The sequence below is a fragment of the Panthera tigris genome, chromosome B3 (genome assembly GCF_018350195.1).
Source record: "Panthera tigris isolate Pti1 chromosome B3, P.tigris_Pti1_mat1.1, whole genome shotgun sequence".
NCBI classification, from domain to species: Eukaryota; Metazoa; Chordata; class Mammalia; order Carnivora; family Felidae; genus Panthera; species Panthera tigris.
In genome coordinates, this window is record NC_056665.1 from 18,918,523 (window position 1) to 18,945,917 (window position 27,395).

The following is a 27,395-nucleotide window of genomic DNA, read 5'->3' on the forward strand; positions in this document are numbered from 1 at the left end:
TTTCAGAAAAATTGTGAGACATGCTTAAGAAACAGGAATGTATAGCTCATACACAGGAAATAAAGCTGGCTAATAGAAAGTGTCTCTGGAGGGGCCCAGATGCTATATACTTAGTTAACAAAATTTCAGAGCAGCTATTATAAATGTGTTCAAAGAACTAAGGACAGATACCACATTCAGAGAATTAAAGGAAAATGTGATGACAGTGACTCATCAAATAGACACTAGCAATGCAGAGATAGAATTTACATACATATGAATATATGTGTGTGTCCCCAAATAGAAATTCTTGAGCTGAAAGTACAATAACTAAAATGAAGAATTCATTAGAGTAATTAACAGCAGATTTGAACTGGCAGAAGAAGGAGTCAGTGACCTTGAAAATTGATTAACAGACATTATTTCAGTTTGGGGAACATATAAAAAAAGAACAACAACAAAAATAGAGCCCCACACACCTGTGGGACATTATCAAGAATACTGACATATGCCTGAGGCATAATGGGAGAGCCAGAAAAGAGAGGAGAGAGAGGAAGAGGCAGAAAAAAATATTTAAATAAATAATAGCCACAGCTTCCCACATTTGATGGAAAATATTAAACTACACATCTGAGGAGTTCAGCAAACTCCGAGTAGGATAAACTCATCTGTACACATACTAGTCAAACTGTGGAAAGCCAGAACCAAAGAGAAAATCTTAAAAGCACCTAGAGAAGTATCTCATTATGTACAAGAATTCCTTGGTAAGATTAACAGCTGATTTCTCATAAGAAACAACAGTGGCCAAAAGGCAGTGGGATGACATATTCTAATTGCTGAAAACAAACTGTCAATCAAGAGTTTTATGTCTAACAAAACTGTCCTTTGTTTTTCATACAAAAAAATAAAGATCACTGGTAAAGGTAATCACTCAGGTACATCTAACAAACAGTATATTCATTTCTATTACTGTGCAACAAACTACACAAACATATGGCTTAAAACAGTGCACATTTATTACCCTACAGTTTTAAAGTGTTGGCCAGAATGTTTTCATCTGTAGGCTTGAGTAGAGAAAAATTTGCTTCCAAGCTCATTCAGGTTGTTACCAGGTTAATTTCCTTGGGCTTCTAGGACTGAGCACTTCAGCTGCTTGCTGGCTGTTGGCTGGAGGTTCCAGTGGTTGCTGCAGGTTCTTGTCCTGTAGACTTCCCCACCCGTGCTCCTTACCTCATCAAGTCAGCAAGGAGAGTCACTATAGCGAGTCTGCCGGCAAGATGGAATCTCATATAACAGAACACGATCACAGTAGTGACAGGCCATCACCTTTGCCACACTCTTGGGTTAGAAGGAAGTCCTACGTTCTGCTTACAACTGGCCAGGAGAGGATTACAGAAAGGCATGGACATGAAGAGGCAGGGATTATGGGAGGGGCCACCTTAGAATCATTCTGCCATAAACAGTATAAATGTATTTTCCTCCTTTTCATCTCTTAAAGACAACAATATAAAACAAGTATAAAACTGCTGTTAGGCTTATGTAGAGATATAATATATTTGACGATGGTAGCACAAAGGAGAGGGGAGGGGAAAAGAGCTGTATTGGAACAGTTTCTATGTACTGCTGGAATTACACCCAAAGTAATAATAGGAATGAATAATAGAAGAGAAATCAGTGGGATTGAAGATGGGAAAATGATGGGGAAAACTGATGAAGAAAATAAAAGACATATCACCAGTATTATGTATGGACAGATCCTACAGACATTAAAAGGGTAATAAGGAATATAATGGACACCTTTATGCCATTCAGAAGAAATGAACCAGTTCCTTGAAAGACACAAATTGTCAAAACTGACTCAAGGAGAAATAAAACAATTTAATAGCCCTATACTGGAGAAATTTTGTTGATAATTAAAACTTTTCACTAAGGAAACTTCAGGCCCAGCTGCCTTCTCTGTTGAATTATTTCAAATATTAAAAAAAATAAACAATAACAGCACTACCCAAACTCTAAGGGAACACTTCCAAATGTACTGTACAAGGTTTGCAGTGCCCTGATACAAAACCAAATAGACACTGAAAGAATACCAGTATCCTTTGTGACAATAGATTAAAAAAAAAAAAAAAATCCTGGACAAAATATTAGCAAATCTTATCAGTATACAACAAGAAGAATATTACATCATGGCCAACTACAGTTCACCCCAGGAATGTAAGGTTTAAGATATGAAAAACATGGTAATTTCCACTATCAATAGAACTAAAGTAAATACCAAGTGATCATTTCAATAGATGCGGAAGATGCATGTGACAATATGAAATACCCATTCATCAATAAAGACTCAGCAAACAAGAAGCAGAAGATAACTTCTAAAACCTAAGGAAAGGCACCTAAGAAAAGCTATAATATGCATCACAGTAAATGGTGAATTGCCTATTGCTTTCCGAGATCAGGAATAAGGCAAGAGTAGATGTTTTTACCACTTTTATTCAACTCTTGTTTAAATAAGAGGCCTGTGGATTGGAAAGGAAGAAATGAAGCTTTCTTTGCACAGAATGTAATTGTGTACATAGACTAGCATAACAAATATACAATAATGTGCTTTAAAATTTAGTTAGGTAGACAATACATAGGTCAGTATGTAATGAACCTTATTTCTCTATATCAGCACTTAATACTTGGAAAATGAAATTTTGAAACTGCATTACTATACCAACAAAACTTAAAATATTTAGCAATAAATGTAATGAAAGATGTGCAAGACCTACACACTGAAAAGTACAAAACATTCCTGACGGAAATCAAAGAAGACCTAAATAAATAGATACTTCATGTTCACGTTTGGAAGAATCAGTATTATTTAAAGTATTAGGGGATGGTTTCCATTTTTAGAGGTGATGAAGTTCCAATCAAAATCCCGCAGGTTTGTTTGAAGAAATTGTCGATTCCAAAATTTATTGGCCAAAAAAGTTTTTAAGAAGGTTTGCGGATATCAAAACTTACTGTAAAGCTGCAGTAATCAAGGCAAGCCAGTATTGGTGTATGGATACACTTTTAGGTCAATAGAACAGGATAGGGTTTGGAAATAGACCCACACTTGCGTATGGTAAATGGTTTTCAGCAGTGGCACAAGCATAAATCATTGGGAAAAAGATAGTTTTTACAACAGATTGTGCTGGACAACTAGATACCTGTGTGGAAAACAGTGAACCTTGATCTGATCGCACTGTACACAGAAATCAGCTAGCAATAAGTCATTCTTCTAAATATGAGTTGAAAGTTTAACACTTCTAGGGGCGCCTGCGTGGCTCATTCTGACTCTTGATTTCACCTCAGGTCATGATCTCACGGTTCGTGTGAGTTCAAGCCCCACATCAGGCTCTGTGCTAACAGCACCGAGCCTGCTTGGGATTCTGTCTCTCCCTCTCTCTCTGCCCCTCCCCCACTCACACATGCTCTTTTTCTCTCTCTCAAATTTAAAAAACAAGGTATAACACTTCTAGAAGAAAACATAGAAATTCTATGTGATACTCTGTTGGGCAAAGATTTCTTAAATGGGACACACAAAAAGCACAAGCAATAAAAAACAAAAAAAAGTCGACTTCATCAAAATTTAAAACTTCTGCTCTTCAAAAAACAAAACAAAACAATATAGAACAAGAAAAGGCAATCAAGAGACTAGGAGAAAATATTTATAAAACATACCTAACAAAAAGCTTGTATCCAGAATATATACACAATTAAATTATAAACTCAGTTATGAGAAAATATAGCCACTTAGTAAAACAATGTGGCAATTTCTTGGGAAGTTAAACGTGCACTTAATATGTGACCCAGCCAGTTCTTGCCTAGGTATTTACCCAAGTGAAATGAAATCATATGCACTTACAGATTTGGTTGTGAATGTTCACAGCAGCCTTATTCATAGTAGCCTCAAACTGGAAATAACACAATTGTCCACCTGCTGGTGAATCATAAATAAATGTGTATCCATATTATGGAATACAGTTCAGCAATACAAAGGCATGAACCTTTGATACACACTGATAACATGGGTGAATTTCAGAAACATCTTGCTGAGTGAAACAAGTCAAACACAAAAGTCTACACACTATGTGATTTCACTTCTATGAAATTCTGGAAGGGCAAAACTTTAGTGGTTGCCTGGGACCCAGAGTCTGGGCAGGGAATTGACTGTAAAGAGACAGGAAGGAACTTCTTGAGATGATGGAAATATTTTGATTGTGGTGGTGGTTACATGGCTGTATACAATTCGTCAAAGTTCATCAACCTCCGTTTAAAATGAGTGGATTTTATTGTACCTCAGTCAAGCTGTTGGAAAAAAAGAAATCCTATTGGTGGGAAGCATTTTTTATACACACTTTAAATTTTTTTCAGTAGATTTAAATGGATTTCTTGAGACTATACTATAACTTGTGTAAAATAAGTTGCACTTGAAAAACATAAAAATAGAAAATAAAGTAAGTTGCACCTTGGAGGGAGGGAGGCTTGCTATAAGCGGACAAAGTAATGAGGTGGGTGGGGCTGCTCTGTTAGTGTTCAGAGAAAGTTTTTTCTCAGAAGGGACATTTGAGCAGATACAGATGAAGTGCATTGAGTTCAAAGAAATGTCTTGACATGTGCCTTGCTCCATCTCTTAATTTCTATCTAGATTTCTGTGGTTTCTGTTACTATCACAAATGAGATCTTTTTCTTATCTGTTGCACTTGCTAATAATAATTCTTAAATTAATCTTTGTTTGCATCCTCAATGGTCTTCTGTCTCCCATTTGTTAATTCCTTGAGGACAGTAAGTATACAATTTCATGCATTGTTAATTTACATCTCTGCTGTGCTGTGTTTCCAGCATGTGCTTACTTAATGCATTTTCATGGTTTTTCTGAGACTAAGCAGATCCTTGTTGTATCTGTTAATCTTTGTTTTTCCTAGCTCAGTATAGCACCAAAATGTAAGTAGCACCTAAAAAAGATGTAGTAAAGTGGAAAACCAAAGATGCTAGTGCCATTTCACGTAACATATTTTCAGTCTTAACTGTCAAATAGAGCAAGTATCAGATGCACACAAGACTGTGTGCTGGCACCTTAAAGACACCCCTTGGTGGATGAAAAAAGGTGAGAGAAATGAAAGAAGGTATTCTTAAATCTGACAGGTTAAGAAAGAATGTCGGAAGCAGCTCATTATAGATTAGAAATGGAAGTCTTGGCAAAATTCATTGTTTCATTTGAATTAAAGGTATTCTTTTAGATTTATGCCTGTCTTCACTTGGTCTCTGTATATAAGGGAGGTAGGTTTCAGATGTGAAGGCTTCAGTGTCAGCTGTCTAAATGAAAACATTAGTAGCTGAAGTTCATGCCTGATACCAGCAGATGGCAGCAAAATGCTTTGTTTAAATGTTCTTGCTTTTTTTTTTTTTTTCTTGCTTTTTTTTTTTTTTTTTTTTTTAAGTCACAGAGTAAATAGGTATTGTATCTTTTTCTTTTAGCGAAGGCCAAGGCAGATGGAATACTCTTAGTTTCTTTAAATGGTAATACAACCTTTGGGTACTGTCAGTTTATACTAAGTGGTTTTATAAATTCAACTGATACAGCTTACATAAAAATGTTAACTTTTTTTACAGGTTTTGTTAGCAACTACTTCTTAATTGTCATTTTTATTCTCCATAGTATTATTAATATTTTATATATAGTTTTCTGCCTCACAGATTTTCCTGAGGGACACAGCTGTCCTAATATAGTTTGGAATGAAATAACATTTTAGTAAACAATACTTGAATGTTTAATCATATAACTTGGGAAGCTTTTCATTTGTTTGAAAAACACTCATGAATTTCTCTCTTTCATGAACAAACCAGAAATTAAGGGTGATGTTTATAAGGAGAAAGCATTTTAATCCTAGGTAGTTAGGTCTGAACAATTTATTTTCACGTGAAATTGCTAGCCTCCAGGCAGTGACCTACATAGTAGGAAGGAGCACTTCTACCCACAGACCCGGAAGGTCAGCGGGAGGAGAGCTATACAGAACTGACCCTTGCTTTCAGGAGAGATTGGGGGCAGGTGACAAGTCAGTGACATAGCAGATAGATTATTGTTGCTTTTCTTTCTCTTTTATTCTTTCCTCTTCTCCCTCCTCCCACCGTCCCCTACCCCCGCCCCCCCCCCCCATTTCTCTCTCTCTCTTTCTCTCCAGAAATCAATCCATTTAGGAGAGAGTTTTGGAACTGTTTTAGAAAATAATATTTATACAGTGCTGAGGTTTCTCCGAATTTTTCACCCAATGTGGTGTTTAATTCTTATAAACTCCAAAATTCTTGTAAAACTAAGAATCCAGAATAGTCTTTTATCTTACAAAAACATGATTTATCAAGATCACTTAACATATATCTTACATGCTTTGGAATTTTTACAGACCACAGAAAATATTTTTTTTTTCTTTTTTTACCTAATACACCCTAAAACAACGTGGCCTGCCAGACCACAGTACATCCGTAATTTAGAGCAGCAGATGTTGCTACACATGCTTCTCTTTAAGACCAAGAAACACAAGAGAAAATAAAACAAAAAGTTCAAAACAGAAGAGAAACATGAAACAATACAGAGATGAGAGAGTTGAGTAGCCAAAAGCAATTGGTTAAATTAGCCAAGAGAGGGGATGTGGCGATCTGAACTCTCTGTTTTTGCCCATCTATCTTTTAAATACTTTGTAAGTCATTTTCATTCTGTTAACCCAGGTTTGATAACTTTCTACCAAAATTTATTTTCCATGAAACTATGCTTCAATTGAGGAAAGAAGTACTTGATGTTCATTATAATGTTCAGTCATTTCGCAATTTTTATGGAAACGTCTTAAATGCCCTGTGCCATGGTAGAGTCCATTGTTTTGTCTTCAAGTCTGCTAATGTTTTCGTTTTGGTTTTAACCCTAGCTGATCCTACAGTTAAGGACTTGATCGGAGGCTTCACTGCTCTTCATTACGCAGCTATGCATGGCCGGGCCCGGATCGCACGCCTGATGTTAGAGTCTGAATACAGGAGCGACATTATTAATGCCAAAAGTAATGACGGCTGGACTCCCCTCCATGTGGCTGCTCACTATGGGAGGGACTCTTTTGTCCGACTTCTACTGGAGTTCAAGGCGGAGGTCGACCCGCTCAGTGATAAAGGCACAACACCACTTCAGCTCGCTATCATCCGAGAGAGGTCAAGCTGCGTGAAGATCCTCCTGGACCACAATGCCAACATTGACATCCAGAACGGTTTCCTGCTGCGATACGCTGTGATCAAAAGCAATCACTCTTATTGCCGAATGTTCCTTCAGAGAGGAGCAGACACAAACTTGGGTCGCTTAGAAGATGGACAGACTCCTTTACATTTGTCTGCCCTTAGGGATGATGTGCTTTGTGCACGGATGTTATATAATTATGGAGCGGACACAAACACAAGGAACTATGAAGGACAGACCCCATTGGCTGTTTCAATAAGTATTTCTGGAAGTAGTCGACCATGTTTGGATTTCTTACAAGAAGTCACAAGTATGTAATTTCATTATTACTGTCATTGCATTTAAAATGTTCATCTTCTGAGGGGCTTTAGATGTTTTCACAACTTAAAATGACCAGACACTAATGATTCCTATTAGCCCTGCTTATTAATAAGTTATTATTAATATTCTTCTTCATTCATCTGAAGTAAAAAAAACTTCTAGATCACAAGGTTTCATACAAATTCAGTTGTGTTACTGAAAGTAACAGGGGTATGTATATAGGTTGAGAGAGGAAATGGAGAAAAGGACAGAGAGAAGAGAAATTTTTAAATTCACTAAGATCTGTGTTAGAACAAAGCAGTTCTTGCTGGTCATTAACATAGTCATTCAGGCTTTCATGGACTTCAGCTTGAGGAATGAGAAGGAGAGTTTGGGATTTTAGGTTCTGTGTCTGTGTAAGTGTCCTAGAAATTGTGCTTTCTTGCTAAGCTGTTGCTCATCGTTTTATTGTTTCTTTGCTGGCTTCCTATGATGTGACCCCACATGAGATGAACAGCAGTGTTCCTGATTTAGGGATACTAATAATGCAGGTTAAGGATGCTAGAAGTTGTTGTAAGAAAAGGTTTTTTTGTCAGTAGGAAACTTGGTGCCACCGTCCCTGGTCCACATGACTTCCACTTTCAACACGGTTTTGTGTGGGCACTTCTTAAAGCCTGGAGGCATGTGCCCTACCTCATGTTGTGGTGCACATGTTTACATCATTTTTCCAGCAGGGGTATTGGTTTGTGCGGACACTGCCTCCTTCTCTTGCTGGATGTCCTGTGTGACTAGTCGAGTGTGTGTCTCAGAGCTCAGCTTCCAAACATGAAGCTAAAGTCTATAAACAAAATATATGATTTTACCAACTGCTGCACTTTTTAGTGAATTCCTCTTTCCTCGCCTGATTTTTACCTTTCAGTCATTAATAAGGAAGAAGTTAGGGTACCAGGTACCGAGGGGTATGGAGTTTACTTGACCTTGTAGATAATCTGCCCCCTTGTTTGGAACTGAACTTGGGAGTAGAAATTTGCAGATTCTTTCAGCAAGTTTTCTAGCAGTCTAGAAATGAAGTATAATTTGAATTTTGTATGTTTGTAAAAAGGAAAAGACATTATCACCACTGGGTGTATACACACTAAAGCATAAAAAGAAATCACACTCAGGATCTAACTTGTGCTGTCCAGTAGGTCTTTCTGCGTGGTCTGAAAATGGTCTGTCTGTGCTGTCCAGTATGGTGGCTGTTGTACACTTGTTACATGGCTAATGCCACTGAGGAACTGAATGTTTTTAATGTTTATTCATTTTTTGAGAGAGAGACAGAGCATGAGCAGGCATGGGGGCAGGGGGCAGAGAGAGAGGGAGACACGGAATCTGAAACAGGCTCTAGGCTCTGAGCTGTGAGCACAGAGCCCAACGTGGGGCTTGAACCCATGAACTGCAAGATCATGGCCTGAGCCGAAGTTGGACGCTTAACCGACTGAGCCACCCAGGTGCCTCAAGGAACTGAATTTTTAATTTAACTGTATTGACTGTAATTACAAGCGCCTGGTGTTTCCCATGTTCCACAGTACAGGTCTGTGTGCCTTGGGAGAGGTGTTTTGGGCTGATTGGTAGGTGGTCCCTTGCTGAGAGCTTTCTAGGCACGGGACCTCTGGAGAGATGGGAGATGTTGTGTATGTTGGTTCCTCACCAGTTTACTCTGACTCTTCAGATCCAGGCCACATTTTCTGAAAAGTTTGCTGTGAAATTTCAAGTGCTGATTCTTTTCAGCAAATTTTCTAGCAGTCTCCATGCATAGACTGGGAGAGGTATTGGTGTTATGAGAGAGAAGATTACTCTTGAACTTGAGCTTAGGATTCTGTCATGGTAAATAGCCTGTGAAGTATCTTTTATTCTTTATACATTCTGAATATCTTTGTGTTCTTGCTGTCATTTTTGTCTTAACTTCTCACTAGAGACTCCTGGTTTTATTAGCATGACTGCCTTCGGGAAGGCATATTATATACATAAATGCCTCAGCTCCTTTTGTTAAATACCTCACTCGGCAGTTAACAGCATCAACTAGAGCTAGGTGGCCCAAGCTCAAGCCCTGACTCTGCCACGTGTCAGCTTGGGCAGGTTACCCAACTGCTCTGTGCCCCAGTGTCCTCTTGTTAGCATTAGGATAATTATATCTGTTTTACAGGCTTGTCATGTGGATTAAATGAGTTAATATTTATAATGCACTTAAAACAGTGCCTGGCACATTTTAATGGCTATGTGTACTTTTCTAAATAAAATAATTAAACGAGAGTGGATGAACAGCAAAGGCTGGCTTGCTTCCAATAGAGCGAATCCCCTAGATTCTTATTCTCCCCTTGCTTCCTAATTTCAGCTCGGTGGACTCTTCTGTAGTCTGCATATGGAGACCCAAGGAGGGATGGGGGGCGCTGCCCTTTCCCATCAGCCTCAGAGCTGCTGAGTTACAGCACAGAGTGCTTCTGGGGAGCAAGACTGTTGAGTTACAGAGAAAACTCACAGGTACCTTTAAAATTAGGGGCACGTGGAAAGAGTTACGGGGTTGCCTCTTCATATTTGAGATCTCCTGCTTCATGTAGAGTGGAGCTGTGTACCTGGTAGGCCCTCAGGAAATGTGGGTCAGCTGGTTGACTGGTGGTTGGTGGCCGAGCAAACTTGGTATGCTTTTCAGAAGTGAAGGGCCATCAACCTTTTGAAGGCTACAGTATCGTTGTGTTCAGGTGCCTCAACATAGTCCATTCCTTGTTGACTCTCCAGTGATGTTTCCTGCCAAAACCAAAGTTAACATTTCTGCTTGACCTGTGCATCATTTATTGGATTTTCTTTTCCTAGTGAGTAATTATCTGTTAGAAGAACCAACTGTAACTGATGCTTTTTGGAGCTCTCTACTGAGCTCTCTTGAAAGCCAGAGTGAAGGAAGGTCGGATAGTTCAGGGAGCACTAAGTCAAATCTGCAAGCTCCTTCTGGCCTCCACAACACCATTGAGCACCAGGCACCGAGCTGTTGGCTTCTAATCTGAGACCCCTGAGGTATAAGGATGGCAGAAATGCCACTTGGTGGTCTTTATTCAAGTCTCTTCTGTTCATTGCACCATTGTGACTAGAAGCAGTTTATTTAAGTTAGAAGAGCTCAAGACAGTTATAATCCTATGGAATCTAAAAGCTACTGTGGCTTTTTAGAAAAATTGCCATAAAAACTCTGATACAAACCGCATAGAAACAGAACAGGTCGAGTGGCTTAGGTATAAACTAGTATCTGCTGGTGCCTTGTTGACTGTGGGTAGAGGCAGAAACCATGAAGAACTGCTGGTACTGTTTACCTGCAACCAGACTTCCGGAAACTTCTGTTTCCTAGAATGGCTGGAACTCGACATGGTCTCCTCCAGAAAACCAGTCAAGTGAAGGAGCAGCTTCTTTGTGCCCTGGAACAAGAATGTGGATCATTTTGCAGGAGGAAAGATGTTTCCAGCTTAGAGAAGCCAGTTTTTGTTCTTTTAGTTCTTTTACTTGGAAGAAAAAATGAGAAAGTGAACAACGGAACAATGCAGGTGTGACTGATCACAGGTAGAAATGGTAGTGGAGACAGTTTGCAGCAGACACCCATTTGTTGGTAGGGAGAGGTCCATTTAGGGCTGAGTCCCTGGATGAGGAGTTAAACAGCCCCTTGCACCAAAGCCAAGGCTCGGGTGAGGCAAGTGGGGTGTGGGTGCCTAGGGCACAAAATTTAAGGAAAAACCTCATTCTCAGGATCATGCAAATGAACACAGGTAATTAAAGGAGAATAATTTGCACATAGCGTCAAACACCATTACGGAGCAAAGAGGATCCTGGAAGCTCTGGTCTATGGAAATGGGCTCAAATTCTCCAGCCTGAGGGAAGAGCAGAACATTGTAGGAATGTTTGCCCAATTCAAAAAAGAAAGTAAACATTTATGAATAAAAAAAGGGCAAGCACAAGAAAATGTTAAAACAGGTACAGTATTAAACGTGGATAAAGACTATTTCATCAGTAAAGTTTACCCTGAGGATATGGTTAAATAATAACCAAACTCAGCCTGAGCTATTCGATTGTAATCCAGTGCTCTTTTACCCCTTATCATCTCCCTGTGCCATAATGTAAATTCCCCTCCCTACTCAACATACCTACTGACGAAGGAATTACTCGGAATGTAAAATCTTTGAAGAGAGAGGAATTCCACAGGAAAGCTGAACCTCAGGCATTGACCAGCAAGAACTTTTAAACTTATGGGGGGACAAAAAGGGATTTTAATTACCTGCATGCCTGGAATTTTGTTCGGAGAGAAGTAGTGAGGAACTTAGTTTCAGGGGAAAGCCTACTTCTTCATGCTCAGGCACAGATCACACATGTGGTCGCCATGGACTTTCTTCAGCCAGCCACCTCTGCAGGAGAAGGCCTCAGGACTGAACAGAACTGGTACCTGCAGCTCCTTGTGCACAAGGGTGTGGAAATTGGAAGAAGGTTTTAGAGAACAGAGTCAAGTCAGAGTAGAGAGGGCAGTAAACAAGATGGCTCCCTGCTGGAGAGCGCCACTTGAACAAGATGACTCCCTGCTGGAGAGCGCCCCCTGAGAGGACGCTGCCTCCATGTCTGATAGGCTGGACTGTTTGAAGAACGGGTGCCGTGTTGTGCTGCCTGCCGAGGAAATCCTTCAATTGTAAGGCTTACCCTTTCTGCACAAGAAGGAAATGTTCCGAAGGCAAAGTGGAATCAAAGACTTGTGCAAGCAGCAAGGTCAAGAGCTATTGGAGAGGTTGCGCTCGTCACCCATTCCTTACTTTGCCAGTGACATCCACGTCTATACTTACTGTGTGGAATCTACCTCTGCAGAGCTGCTATTTCATTAAGGCATTAGAGAGGCAAGATTTTACCACCACCATCAAATATTTTCGTTAGTTTTAAAAGAGCAATCATAGTTAAATTGCCTGTCTGATAATTCCAGCATCTGTGTCATAGCTGAGTCTGCTCTGATGCTTGGCTTTGTCTCTTCCGACTGTTGTTTTTTCTTGCCTTTTAGCCTGTCTTGTAATTTTTTATTGAAGCCAGGCATGATGGATCAGGTAACAGGAACTGAGGTAAATAGGCCTTTAAATGTCAGGTTCTGTGTTAACCTGGTGAGGAGCTGGGCTGTGTGCTGTGTCTGCCAAGGCTGTAGGTGCCGGAGGCTTCAAACTCCTGCGTCCTTGCTTTTGTCTCCCCTCTTGACTTTGGGCTTCTCGGAAGTGTTGGCGTCTCGCGGCTCTTTCACATGCACCTGTAGTCCACTGTCCTCACACTGGACCCCTGTTGCTGTGGAGGCAGGGTGTGGGGAGGCTAGCAGTCCACAGTCTACAGATGAAGATCTCAGTGTATCCAGGGGCCTGTGTCCCTGGGCTGTGGCCTTCATAAGCGTTTCTTAGTTTGCCCCCTCACGCCCCCGCATCTTTCTCCTCCTCAACACTTACACCCCTTGGTGAGACCGAAAGCCTGTTGGGGGCTGAAGTCAGAGAAATGTTCTTTCTCCAGGTGGGATAAGACTCTGGTAATGTCTTTCCTTGTAGAGAACAGGCCTTTGTTATGGAGAAGGTTCTGGGCATAGGTCATATGGTTATTCTTGCCCTCCCTTGCTAGAACCACAAAGGGGTTTTTATCAGCTATTCACTGTGAGAACCTGGTGGGGCTCCTGAGAGTAAAACTGAGAGAACAGGTGGGGGCTCTCCCTGTCAGGCCAGTCCACACACAGCCTCAGGTAATTCATCAAAATTATCATTTAAGTGTTTCTGCCAGTTCAGGGCTCTGACGTCTTCTGCACCAGGCACACACATCTCCACAGTGACCCTCTGGATTTGTTCCTCTCTCCTGATTCTGTGATGGACGTTTGCCCTGGGAGGTCTGTTCACGGGTGGGCTGGTCCAAGGGAAGTCATTGATTTTGAGCTTGTTCAGCTTTTCCTTCTTATGAGGATGGGAGTGATAACTTCCAAGCTCTTGACATGTTTGGGAGCTGAAACTGGAAGTCTGTTCATTAGTTTTATCATATTTACTTACAATGTGAAAACTATCCTATCCGTGGTCATTTGGGCTGAGTGGTGATTTGCCCACTGGAATTGAGAGGCACATCTCTCCTATTTACCATTCTGAAGACACAGCTCTGCCTGTGTCAGAGGTGCTATTAAATTAGGTGTATCTAATGGTGGAGAGAGGGGCTAATGGGTTCTTGACCCTGTGTCTGACTTGCCTAAAAACACTTGGGCAAGCCGCTGGGCCTCCCCACTCCCCCTGGTTCTCAGTGCCCCACCTCTGAACCATGGGGGGATGAGACCATAGTCTCTGGGGTCTCTCCCTTCTTAAAATTCTTGCCAGTAACCACTCTTAAAGGGGATGGTTTCCTGCTGCTTGAGATTTTATTTTACAATTTATGTGCAACAGTGGAGACTCCCCGGGGGTCCTCGAGACCGTTTTAGGTGCCCACGCAGACAAAACAGATTTCCTAGCAATGCTACGTGATTTGCCTCTTTCACTGCACTGACATTTGACTGGGTGTGAATGCAACAGTAGGTGAACCTGCTGGCTCCTCAGGCCATGGCCCCCAAGGGTACCAGCAGTCCTGGTGCTCTTCACCGCCAGGCAATCTCACTAAAGAAGATTCCAGTTCCATTTAGGGATGTCTTTGACGAAGCAGCAAAATTAATCCCATTAAATCTGATCCCTCTGCGTGTGTGCCTTTTAATATTCTGTGGAATGGAGATGGAAAGTATTCTTACTGAGTTGCAGAGTGCTGTGATTGAACTGAGGAAACGCACTCCTTTGAGTTGTTTGAGCTGCACCAGCAGCTTTTGTGTGTGTGGAACACCCATTTTTACCTGGAAGGGCGACTGACAGCCACACTTATAGCCATTTCACCTTGGATATTTGGCAGACATTTCCTTGTCACCCTAAGGGAAACAACTGACAGTATTTATGGCAAGCCATAAAATCTGAGCTTTCAAGTGAAAATTAGAATTTTGAAAAGCTTGTGTTTGCTACTGTGACTTTGGTACGTTCCCAATACGTAAAGACTTTTTTGAGATCAGCAGCGATACTAACAAAAGTGATTTTTTGATACCGTATAATGAAATCGGCCAGCATTTGGAAGATCTCATAAAGTAGTGAACTGTTCAAAGGGCAAGATGGACCAATGGATTTTAATGTGAAAGAGTACAAAAGGTTCATTGATTTTGTTTCAGATTTCCTATTGCAACTAACCTTTAAAAAAATAACACTGTCGAGTTTTGGTGAAGTATCAAAGATGATGATTATCTTAAAAGGCTGTGAAAATATTCCTTCCCTTTCCAGTTATGTGAGGCTGGGTGTTCTTCACTTACTTCAATCAAGACAGCATATCACAATAGAATGCAGGAGCAGATCTCTGAATCCAGCTGTCTTCTATAAAGCCAGACTTTAAGAAATAATTTGCAAAAACATGTAAAACAGTGCCACTCTTCTCGTGAAACCTTTTTTATCTTAGAAAGCAGCTTCTTTTTCCCCACAAAAATTTACTTCAAGTGATGATGAATTTATATTACTGTTATTTTTATTTTATTTATTTTGTTGTATTTTTTTAAGATTTTATTTTTTAAGTAATCTCTACATGCAACGTGGGGCTTGAAGTCAAAACCCCGAGATCCAGAGTCACAAGTTCCACTGACTGAGCCAGCCAGGCGCCCCCCACCCCATATTACTGTTATTTTTAAATGAATCAATGAATACGTTTTAAATTTCTCAATCTTCCTTTCTAAGTGTGGCAAATACTGATAGATGTAACCCACACAACAAAAATTCTTTGAGGTCCTCCAATTTTAAGAGTGCATAAAGGCCATAAAACTTAAAAACTTTGAGACCTAATGATGTATAACCTCTCTATTCAAATTTTTAAGGACACCTTGTTAGCCTAGTGTTTTCAAATTTGGTGAAATCTCTGATATATTTCTCTTTGCAGTTACAGTTTCTCTTTCTCTATGATCACATAAAACAACGCCTGGATAAAATGAAATGCTTTAAATTACGACTTGCCCTATGCCAGCATATTTACAGTTTAGGATCTCTGGAGATCAGTGTTTGCTGAAGTGTGTCTGTAAAACTGTGGTTCTATCAGATGCATGAGGGCAAACAGATTCATTATTCAGATTAATTTGGAGGATTAGTAAGTACCCTGGATTCTAGATCCCACTTCTAGAGAGCAGCATATCCAAGGCGCAAGAAGTCCAGTAAATTAACCATTTAATTTTGTTCACTAAACAGCTGAACAAATTACACAGCATCTTTTATTCCTGTGGCAAGCTCTGGTATAGATTTTTTCTTACGGCAAAGAATATGCTATTTGGGTTTGTGTTTACTGTCCTAAGGAGTCCAAGTTGATGCAGCGATCTGGGTTTCCAGTAGATGCTGTTCATAGACCTGAAGCAACCACTCAGTATGCTTCAGTGGTGCGTAAAAGATAGGACTGGGTTGTATTTCAAATTGTATAATTTAAGAAATTAAATGGCTTATATTTCTGAAAAAAAGATTAGGTAGAAGGGAAATGAATTGGGTAAACTGTTTTGGTGGAGACTTAAATCTGTCAAGTACGTAAGCTTGTTATTTTCTAGAACAGCATCACAGGTGTTTAAAAACACTGTTTTAGGGACGCCTGGATGGCTCAGTCAGTTGAGTGTCCGACTTCAGCTCAGGTCATGATTTCATGGTTCGTGGGTTCAAGCCGGGTGTCAGGCTCTGGGCTGACAGCTCGGAGCCAGTTTGGGATTCTGTGTCTCCCTCTTTCTCTGCCCCTCCTCCACTCCCACTCTGTCAATCTCTCTCTCAAAAATAAACAAACATTAAAAAAAAATTTAAGAACACTGTTTTATAAACACTGCAGTAATCTGAAGTGTGTTTTTATTTAAATAGTCAAACACTATGTTTTAGCTGCAAAGTTAAAGTTCCAAAACAGTTTCGAACTTTAAAAAGTAAGAATACAGGTCATGACTTTTTTTTTTTAATTTTAAGAAAATTTTAGGCTGTGGTGTTCTCTGCTAAATCTAATGGAACGACAGGCATGTCAGCAGATGATCACATAAAACAACACCTTTATATCAGGTGCCCTTATTCCTGTGTTTCTTTCAAATGCTTCTTTAATCAATTTCTTTGATTTTTTTTTTTTTTTTTTTTTTTTTTTTTTTTTTTTTTTTTTTTTTTTTTTTGGTAGGATGATATCAAAACAGTGTTACCTAGTATAACTCTTTGGAGAAATCATTTATGTAACACATTTTACCTAAGGTGATTTTTGATTATTGATTTTTTTTCCCAAAGAAGTTGGGAATTTGCCAGACATCGACATTGTAGTCTTGATAGGCTTTTCAGTACCAATTACTAAAATCACTTTTAGAAATAAATAGTACACAGTTCTAAATCAACTTATCCTACATTTTAAGGTTCTTTGATATAGAAAGTATTACCTTATTCTGACTTTTTTTTATGATACTAATTTTGCTTTCTGAATTTTTTAAAAATACTTATTTATTTTGAGAAAGAGAGTTTGTGCACATGTGTGCATGAGCCAGGGGAGGGAGAGAGAGAACCCCAAGCGGATCCACACTGTCAGCCCAGAGCCCACTGCAGGCCCAATGCTTGAACTCACAAATTCTAAGGTCATGACCTAAGCCAAAATCAAGAGTCACTTAACCGACTGAACCACCTAGGTGCCCCTATATTGCACTCTGCTTTTTAACGTAGGCTTCTAGAGATTTGTCACTTGTTAGGAAGCAATATTTTGTTTGGTGCAAATGAAGAATATAGGTCAATGCTCACTTAGCCTGTGGAAAAAAATGTAACCAATGGACAGATGTCATCAAGGCTGATATTGTATATATTTGGATTCTAAGGCTTAAATTATTTTACAATACCATGATTTTTATTTTAAGGCAAGGTAGAAATTGCCATTGTCCTATGAAGTAAGATTTGTTGAACGCATTTCTTTTTTTTTTTTTTAATATTTTTTAATGTTTATTTATTTTGAGAGAGAGAGAGAGAGAAGGTGCGAGCAGGGGAGGGGCAGAGCGAGAGGGATACACAGAATCAGAAGAAGGCTCTAGGCTCCGAACTGTCAGCACAGAGCCTGACCCAGGGCTCGAACTCATGAACTGTGAGATCATGACCTGAGCCAAAGTCGGACGCTTAACCGATTGAGCCACCCAGCTGCCCGTGTTGAACACATTTCATACTGAGTCCCTGTGAAAGGAATTCAGAGAGAAGAGCAAAGGAATAAAACATGTTTATGGTAGGATTTTAAAATGGGAAGCTGAAGTAAAACAGAAGAATTGGGAGACCATTCCAGATGCTGACCTGAGGTGGGGAGGTGCTTGAAGGGACAAGCTGGATTGTATAAAGCAGTCCAGAGGAGGCTCAGTCTTTCCTTGTGTTTCTTTCCACCCTCCCCTCTGAAATGTCCAGCCTCTTCTCCCTTTCTCCCAAAGAAGACTGGGACCTTTGTTGTGCTTTCATTTTCTTTACTTAGCTTATACAAAAATGTTTTGCCTATCCTATCATAAATATGGTAATGGTGATATCAAAAGGAGGTGGTTTAGGACATTTAATTTTCTAAATTATGCTGCTGCCTGGTTTTGTAATTTATCCTAGACCAGACCCTTCAAAAGCTGATTTCCTACTTTAGACCAGCCCAATTATTACTAATGATGGGCTTCTTTACCAAATGGAAAGACTAATAACCCTTTGAACTGTTATGCAATTCCATTGTAGTTTGTTAGTGTGAACACCTTATAGTGTTTCTGCATCTCCCCAAGTGTTTATGATTCCTTAAATTATACTCTTTTGTGAGATTTCCACCCCCCCCCCAGGTCTCCCCTGTTACAATCCCTTGGACAAGGCAGTTGTTATTTAGTAGGGTAGGAATAATTTTCTGAGACACCTAATAAACACTGTGCACGTGCGTATTGAGGGTTTTTGTTTTTGTTTTTGGTTTCGTTCTCTTTATTCTCTTCCTCTGCCTTCTTCTCCTCTGCCACTGCTGCCTCCTCTCCCCTCACCCCTTTAATCCTTGGGTGGTGCATTTTTGAGTACATAGTAGGTGCTCCGTAAGTACTTTTGAGTGATGTATTGACAACAAAATAAGTACTTCTTTTTCCATCATGACCTTCCATTCCTAAAATGATACTCCTGAAAAGATAGCTCCTTAGTCTTAGAAATAGCAGTAATTACAACAAGGAGTTCTTACCACTCCTTACTATTTAGCCTGCTTTTCATGGCAAGATTAGTTCAGATCTGTATTTGTGTATTTGTGGCACCGTTGTAGAAGGACATCTCTCCCGTCGTCACTGCACAGCTGTTTACACAAAGCTCTTACACCTCTGCTTGAGTCGTCATGCAGTGATTTCCAGAGTGCCATTTCCGTCATTTTGCCCAGGGTCTTTTCCCCATAATGGATTACCAGTTGCTCCCATGGTGTCAGCTAGGTGTCTCACTATCTTAACACCAGGAAGATGGAGACCTCAGCTTCCAAGAAGAGTCCTCTTCTTTTCTGGGAAGGAGAAGTAGATGTTATCCTTACAAGTATTTACAAATTACCATTTTAATATTTATTTACCGAATACTTAAATAGCTCTTACTGTGCCATAAGCATGTTAGCAAAATTTACTTTTTATGCTGGTAGAAAGCCTGTGATGTAGGTGTTACTATCCTTGGTTCATGGATGAAGAATCTGAAGCAGGCGGCTGAGTAGCTTGCCTAGGACCACACAGATTGAAAGTGGTGGGGCCAGGACTCAGACCTGGGCCATCTTGCTCCAGGGTGGATGCTTTTAACCACCAAGATAAGCCTCTCCCATTAAAGGCCATTCTGCAGACAGGGATTATACATGGTCAAGAAATTTCTAAAAAATCAGATTGTCCCAAGATAGGCAAAGATTGCCACAGCACAACAAACTGCTTAAGGAGAAGGAAAATCAGTAGCAAATTGAGTAAAACTATCTGATATTTAGACATAGAAAGTACATCTCTCCCTGGGAAAGGCCCATGTGGAGATACCTTCTGAGGATGATAGTATTTCTGTAGCTGCATCCCTTGGATTAAAGTTGCTAGCTTATCTTTGCCTTCTTGCATTTTATAATAGACAATGAGGAGAGCCAGTATTCTGGCTGCGGAATCTTCTTAACCAGGTCATTAGGGCATTTACTACATTCCACGTTACAGCAGGGGACAGTGTTGCCAAACTTTCTGCCACTAATGAAAGATTCTCCTTTCCTCCAGCTTCTAGTAACATTTGAAACATTCTTTTAAGCCCTAACAGCCTCCTCAGAGCCCTTCCCTACCACCTGGTCCCACTGATAGAGCCACATATTTTAGATTTTTTTTTTTTTTAATGGCAACACCCTGCTTCCGGGTCCCAGGATCTCAGTTATCGAATGCTACAAATTTTAGTGCCTTCACACAGTAATTGTGGATTATTTTGCTTCTCTGTTCCATCTGGAGTCACTTGACTGGGTCCTCTCCACTTTGAAAATGGTTCACTCCAATGGCTGGCAGTTTGGTGCTGGCAGTTGGGAGCTCAGCCAGGGCTGTTGGGCAGTGAGTGACCTCAGTTCCTTTTTATAGACTGCTTGGACTTCTTCGTGGCATGGGGGTAGCTGTGTTCGCAGAGTGAATGTCCCAAGGGCCAGGTGAAAGCGTGTCCCCTTCTATGACTTAGCCATAGTAGTCACATAACATCACTTCTGCTATAGTTTCAAGGAAAGGGCACCTTAATGGTGGTAGTTCTCAGTCTGTACAAAAAGAGCATGAGGCATAGGCGAAGGTGTAGTTACTTTTGGAGAGCATGGTCTCCCACAAGACAGGACTATCAGAAGATCCCCATACATAATATTCCTTTGTCTCAATCCCTTCTTTTTTCCTTAGCTAAGCAAATTCCAGTAACATAGTTTTTCTACTTTGTTGGATGATATGTTTTCATTTAAGTGCGCATGTATACCCATACATGTTAACTTTGTCCTCACCTGCTTTTTTTGCCTGAATACATTGAGCTTATTCCTTTTATTAATGTTCCGTTTGAAAAGAACCTGCCATCTATTAGGAAAATCAGATTCTTTGTTTTGAAAAAAAAAGAAGGTTCATATCTAACTCCTATTCTGGTTTGCATTTGCAGATCAAATACTGTAAGCATTTATTGAAAAATGACAATGATAATTTATTCCCTTCCTAATGGTAGCCCATGAAGGGTGGTGAAAAATAATTCAAAACAGGTTAGAAAATGATTTGCTGTTGACATGGGTGGGTTTTGCAATAAGTTGGCTGGTTTATCCCTTATGGACAAGCCTGTTAAGTATTTATTCATTCAACTAGTATTTATTGAGTATTGTGTCAGGCACTGGGCTTCCTTGGCAGCCAGAAGTGGTCTTGCCCTCATGGAACATTTGACATAGTGAGGAAAGTGGGCATTAATAGATAGTCACCAAATAAATGTAAAATCATAACCTTATTAAGTGCTGTAGTAGAAGAGAGCTCTAGAGTATCTGATGGGGAACCTGACTTTGTCAATCCTAATGAAGTGCTTTTTTAGCAAAGATTTGGACAATGGAGAAGACAAATCTTGGCGAGAGACACGTGAGTGTGTATGTGTCACAGCCTCACATAGATCCCAGGGCAGATATCCGTAGATACCCATGCACCTGTTTTACAGGCATTTCCAGGAAAGCAGTAGCTTCTGCGATTCTGTCAAGACACCATGTCTTAAGTAACTCTTGGAAAGCATATGTTCATACAGGCTTTACAGAGCAGTTTAAGGAGCCCTTTTCATTTATGGAGAATTACTTAATTTTGAATAATGGCGATTGCTACAAACAAGGACAGTTCAAGTAAGGGGTATGAAGTACTAAGGATAGCAGTGGTTTCCCATGTAGGGCCTGGGGACCCCTGGAGCTCCACAAGACCCCTTTCCCATCTGAGGTCAGAACAGTTTTCAGAATACTGAGACATTACCTGCCTTTTTCATGTTCCTTCTTTCATGAGTGTAAGTGGACTTTTCCAGAGACGAGATGATGTGAATTTAGCACAGCAGATTGAATGTAGAAGCATATATGAGAACTCCACTATCATCTATTAAGCCAGCCTGTTAAGAACTTTGCAAAAATGTGAAAGAATGTCATTCTTCGTATTGTTTTTCTAAACATTGTTATTTTTGTGCCAGTGTTATTTATGGCAACGTGTAATGAGCTTACTTTTATCTTTTTTTAATGAATACGTATTTCTAAAATTTGCTTTACCTCCTAATTATTGATAGATACAACCCACATAGATGGAAGTTCTTTTGGGTCCTTGATAAATTTTTTAAATGCCAAGAGGTTTTGAGACCAGTAAGTTGTGAGAACCGCTGAAGTATGGCATTCTACCTGACTTTGAGTATATTACTTAATCTCTCTGAGACGCAAGGAGTCTGTAAAATGGGGATGATGATCAAAGTACTTCCCTCATAAAAGGATGAAACGAGTTAGGGTATGTCAAGAGCTTAGAAGAGTACGTGGCCCGGAGTAAGCGTTTGGCATGTTAGCTTTTGTTATTATTCCCATTTAATATGGAAGCAGAATTTATGTGAATCCAAACACGACTGAGGCACTGCTGCTTCGAATTCTTGCCCGTGTTTGTGGTCATCTAAGTCGTTTTGGTAAAATACAGTGTTCCAAAGCGAAAGAAATTGGATTTTGTAATTTTTCTTTTGAGTGGCAGCAGCGGTTTTCATTGGCACATGGCCAGGGTGTGAGGTTTGAAGACACACAGCTTCAGAATAGTGTGGAGTGCTTTCTCCGCCTGCCTCTCTGCCCTCGCAGTCCAGGCCTTCATGCCCACAGCCAAGGTGTGCCACGTCCGGAATCCTGGCGAGCAGGTGCGCAGATGTTGTTTGAGAAAGCTCCCCGGAGATCGTGCTATGTCTAGGCTCCAGTGTCCTGGATGGTGAGCTGGAAGGAGGGGCCACATTAGACAGCATTTCATTCAGCCCCCTTACTTTTCAGATGGAGGAACTTTCGCCCAGAGGGATGATTTGTTCATACGGACTCACTCAGCATATTACAGGCATCCCAGGATGAAAACCAGCATTCTGATTTGTAATGGAAAGAATACCAGCCTTAGAATCAAAAGAACTGTTTTTAGTCTCTGCTGAAAAGCCTTTGGTGGTCATCTGACATTGAGCAGTTTACTCCCATCCTTAAGACTTTGAGTCCTTATATTTGTAACATGGAGATGAAAATATCCATCCTCCCAAGGTTGTGAAAAGCATCAAATAAGACCTCCCACAAAGGTACCCGGGATGTGTCCTCTCAGTAAGAGTCTGTCTGATCCTTTGCATGTGAAGTCCACAGAGGGGCGCATCCCTCTGAAATAAACAGTTGTTTTCAGAACTGAAAAGCCTGCCTTAAATACTGTACTTTGTAGCTTTGTAACAGTTTCTTTTTTTCTGTCTTTTTAGGACAGCCCAGAAACTTACAGGACCTGTGCCGAATTAAAATTCGACAATGTATAGGCCTTCAAAACCTAAAGCTACTTGACGAACTACCAATTGCCAAGGTCATGAAAGACTACTTAAAACACAAATTTGACGATATCTGATGTACACAGAACTGTGAGCAAGATTAGGAGTTATATTCCAGATACTTAAAAGGCTTTTTGCCTTGCACAAAGTATATCCTATGCAATTTCTGATTTGCTGTGAAGTCAGAAAGCAGGTATACACCTTTAGGTTTTTTGTTTGTTTGGTTGGTTGGTTTTCATGGTAGGGGAGGGATTTTTTTTATATATATATATATATATATAAACACACACACACACAAACACACACACATCCCCACACACACACACACACATCCCACATGCTTGAAGGTCTTAATTTGGTTTCTTGGTCCAAGTTTAAGAGGTCCAAGCTTTCTATACAATATTGCATTTACAAAACTTGTTTTTCCAAAATGACACAAGCAGGGCTGAAGTGGAGAATTTACCCTTTCCAAATTTATGGTTTCGTGGGCGCGCACGACGGTATGAACCGGCAGAGCACTTGTTAAGGTTTGGAGGCACAGCTCCACCCGGGGTGGGGGGGTGGGGGGGATCCTGGGTTCTACTGGAAAATGCCCGAAGAAATTTTTAAAGTAATGCTGTCACCTCATTCATTTTTAATGAGTACAAATTGGCGGTTTCAAACTGTTCCTTTCCTAATTAATGTAGCTTTCGGATGACATAAATCCAGTACCTCTGCTTTCCTGTTGGTGTGCTCTTATTTTTTAACTTATTTTTTTAACAACTGTAGTACACTACCCGGAGACATTGGAACTCAACTTCTGTCTCTAGTTGAATCGTGCTTTTAAAAAAAAAAAATTAATGGAAAAAGAAGATAACTTTATAAAGCCAGTGTGTTCTGTTTTTAAAACAGTGCCTCCGTGCAATACTCTTTCTGGTGTATTTTATCCATTATTTCACTTGATGTTTCTCATTCCACAACCGGCTCCAACATGCCCACAAGGACAGGAACCGCTACTTTTAATTTTAATTGCAGAACCATAGTGTGTCAGTTGCAATTTCCATTGTAAGCTTTGTCGTTCACTTTAAGCAGAAAGTTTCATATCCTGGTGGTAGAGTCTTCCCTAAAAATAGCCCAAAATATTGTCAAACCATTTGGCTTTAACGGTTCAATAATTCGGGGTGGTTTCATGGTGTTTTCTTTTTTTCTGTTCTTTTTTTTTTCCTCTTCCCAGTTTAAAAAACGATTTCTAAAGGGTACAGTTTCGAATGGGTGCGCAGTTGTAAGTCTGGTTAATTCCTGTTATGCTAATTAAACATTTCCTATTCATTTTAAGGTTATGCACAGTGAAACTCTTCTGGACGGTCGTTTTATTTTCTGGGTTGATTGGGCATACGTTTGCAGTGTAAACATGGTTATGATAATGTGTACCAACGGGAAAGGTTCCAGAAGCATTAGGGATCTATGATGATGCCCTTAGAAATGTGTTCTGTGCTTGATTTGTCATCGTATTGGTTTCAGAAGAACCTTTTCAAATATCCCAGTATTGTTCTTAGTGCTTTGGGAAATTTCAAAATATTTACACACTAGTAATAAATTTGTTATCAGAAGTTTACAAGATGAAGGGCTTCTCTCGTCTGAATTTCTAGTTTTAAGTCATTCAGTATAAAACGTTTTCATCTGGAAAGTGCAAGCAGAATTAAGAATCTACTCTGGCTTTACATTTTTTAGAGAGCCAGCAGCGCCATTTTCTCAAGCACAAAGTCTGTTCTCTTGGATGCGGAGTAGCTTTGGTGTTGGAGTATCTGATCTGCTGTAGGCATTGCATAGGTTTATGAAGAACAAGAACGGGCAGCTTTGGAAACAATGATTTGGGGATTGCTGATGGGGTACATGGACTCTTTTGCGGGGAGCCAGTGAGAACATGGCCAGTTTTATAACCATTCCAAAACTAACTGGAACTTGATGGATAGAAATGGGTCATCTCCATCTTCCAAGAGAGAGAGTCCCTTTTGGAAGTGAACTGTGTTCTCATTCTTTTAACCAGTGCCCAAGTCAGAACTGAGACATACTTGCAGCATCAGGGGCATGGCATGGCCAGAAATGAATTGAGTGTTACTTCCCCCTCAAAGCCCAGGCCTTTAGGGAGGCGAGGAGCTGGGAGGGCGCCTGGGACCCTGCACTCTGAGCAGGAATATTAACATTACCGTCACACAGGGCTTCTTTCCTCAAACGTGTGTATTCATTTATTCAGGTAGATTAAAATGATTTCTTTCCCCAGCCATTTGGAGGTTTCCAAACTAAGTTAGCCACTGAGTTTGAGTCAGGGAATTCCAAGTAAGAAGATCAGATTAAGGAAAATTCTTTGTTCTGTATTGCTGCTGCAACTTCGGAAAAAAATTATGAGAGCTCTTCCTGGAATTGAAATTTCTATTTAACGAAGAAGCGGATAATTCCATTGTTTATTGTTTGAAGCTTGATTTACCTGGAAGCTTAAAGAGAATGTTTTGGTTTTGTTAGTGAAATCCCAATCACATACCCTATTCAACCACAACTAAAACTTCAGTCTCAAAGGTGGTAACCGGTAGAATACAGGGAGATCGTGCAGGTCCGCATTTGAATTTAATTGGCAGGGATGCATTCTGTGGTCACATCATGAGTAGAGAGAACAAGTATTTTCAGAAGATCAACTGATTGGTTTTTCCTGAATCTTCACCACAGTGTTCCAAACATTATCAAATTTGTCACTGAGCCTTCTATGTTCCTTTTGGAATTTATTGTTTAAACCTATTCTTAAACCTTTATAAAAATATATTTGGCAAGTACACCAAAGAAACCAACTCATAAAAGATTATGATCATTAATGAACTGCCAACCTCATCTTTTGAAAACAGATTTTTTTTGTGTGTAAATATTTGTGTTTATAAATGTACAGCAGAGTTAAGAGTGTTTTTTAGGTTATTTAATTCCCATATTTCTAAACTATTTACTACAGAATAATCCACGCTTGTTAGTTTGGAGGACTTGACTGTTTTGTTTTTTTTAATTCATTATCAGTCATGCTTGGAACAGCATTTCCGCTAGAGAATTCAGTGTTCTGGCAGGAGAAAGAGTCCACATCTGGAGCCTGAGGAGTCTAGAGTGATTTGTCAGACGCACACCCTAAGAGACAAGAATGTATAGTTTCATTACCAGAGTGGACCATATGCAAACAGATTCTAACTTCCCTGCAGGTTTGCTCAGTAGCCCAGAATGTGATTGGGATGAGGCCCTTTGCCCACAAATTTAGCTTTCATGTAACTCCTAGTGTTATATCATAATGTATTTTGTTCTTCCTTTGTAATGTAAGTTTTGCTTTGGGTCAATTTGAATTAAAAAAAAAAAAACTTAAATCTGGTTTAAAACCCTTTCGGAATTGTGTTTTATTTCTAGTCTACCTTAGCTTTTTCATATTCTAGGCTGTTCGGTGAAAAGAAACGAAGATCTGTCTTTCATTCGTCGGCATTTTAGATCATTGGGAACTGCATGGAGAGCGTGATCCAGAAAACAGCATCAGTTTAGATCAGAGAAGGCAGTTCTTGCCCCCTCCCCCAATCACTTATTTCGCCATGTTCTGCATGTACCACCACAAAAGAGTGTTGATTGAGCACCAAGCCCTTTTGGGCCCAATTCACCTCTGCCTCATGCCTGCCACACCTTGACTGAGCACAGAGTTCGGACCACGTTGTTTCTAAGCACAGAACAGAATGATTAATTGGAGGTAGTTGATTAGTCTGCAGGAGATAGAAGCAAGACAACTCTGATTTCACACTTCCTTTATGTAATATAAACACAGTTTGATTCAGGAGAGACTTCACACTACTGTGAGTGACGGTGTGCTGAGGAAAAGGGAGGGCAGACAGTTGAGACGGAGCACCCCGATGCAGAAATAACCGATATTTTGCAACTAACTTTGTTGAGGACTTGTCCAGGGTTTGGCACAACCAAAGGCCAAGAATGGGACATTTGAAACCATTCCTAATGATCAGCAGGGGAGTTCAGATGTGAAAAATAGCTGTGTTGCTTGGAAATCTTGAGGTCATTCCCTTTCCAATATGATGTAAGTAGTGTTTTGTTTTTTCAGCTGACAATTTACAAAAATGGCTTACTAGCTATTGATAAAACAGATTATCTACTTGATAAAAAAATATTTCCACATCCCATGTAGCAGCGTTTCAGAGAAGAGAGAAAATGGATTTGTATCTGCTGCCTGTATTTATGTAACATAATGTAACTGTGTTCTCTTAACACGTCTTACGTGTTAGAACTTATATGAGCTTAAATACCAATAAAGA

The 27,395-nt window shown here is 40.0% G+C and overlaps 1 protein-coding gene across 4 annotated transcripts in view; it reads left to right on the plus strand.

The window, feature by feature from the left end:
• ASB7 (ankyrin repeat and SOCS box containing 7) overlaps positions 1–26,465 on the plus strand; it is a 51,837-nt gene extending 25,372 nt beyond the window's left edge. The window contains exons 5-7 of one of the 4 annotated variants that reach the window (XR_006218452.1): positions 6,924–7,529; positions 9,894–10,039; positions 22,565–22,996. Coding sequence is in view for 3 of the 4 variants with exons in the window: in XM_042988211.1 (XP_042844145.1) it covers positions 6,924–7,529; positions 22,565–22,713 (755 nt within the window). In the remaining variant the exon portion in view is untranslated. Of the gene's footprint in view, positions 1–6,923; positions 7,530–9,893; positions 15,050–22,564; positions 22,997–23,019 lie in introns of those variants that run through there. The other 3 variants (XM_007095863.3, XM_042988211.1, XM_042988212.1) reach the window with 3 other exon arrangements.
• The last annotated feature ends 930 nt before the right edge of the window (positions 26,466–27,395 follow it).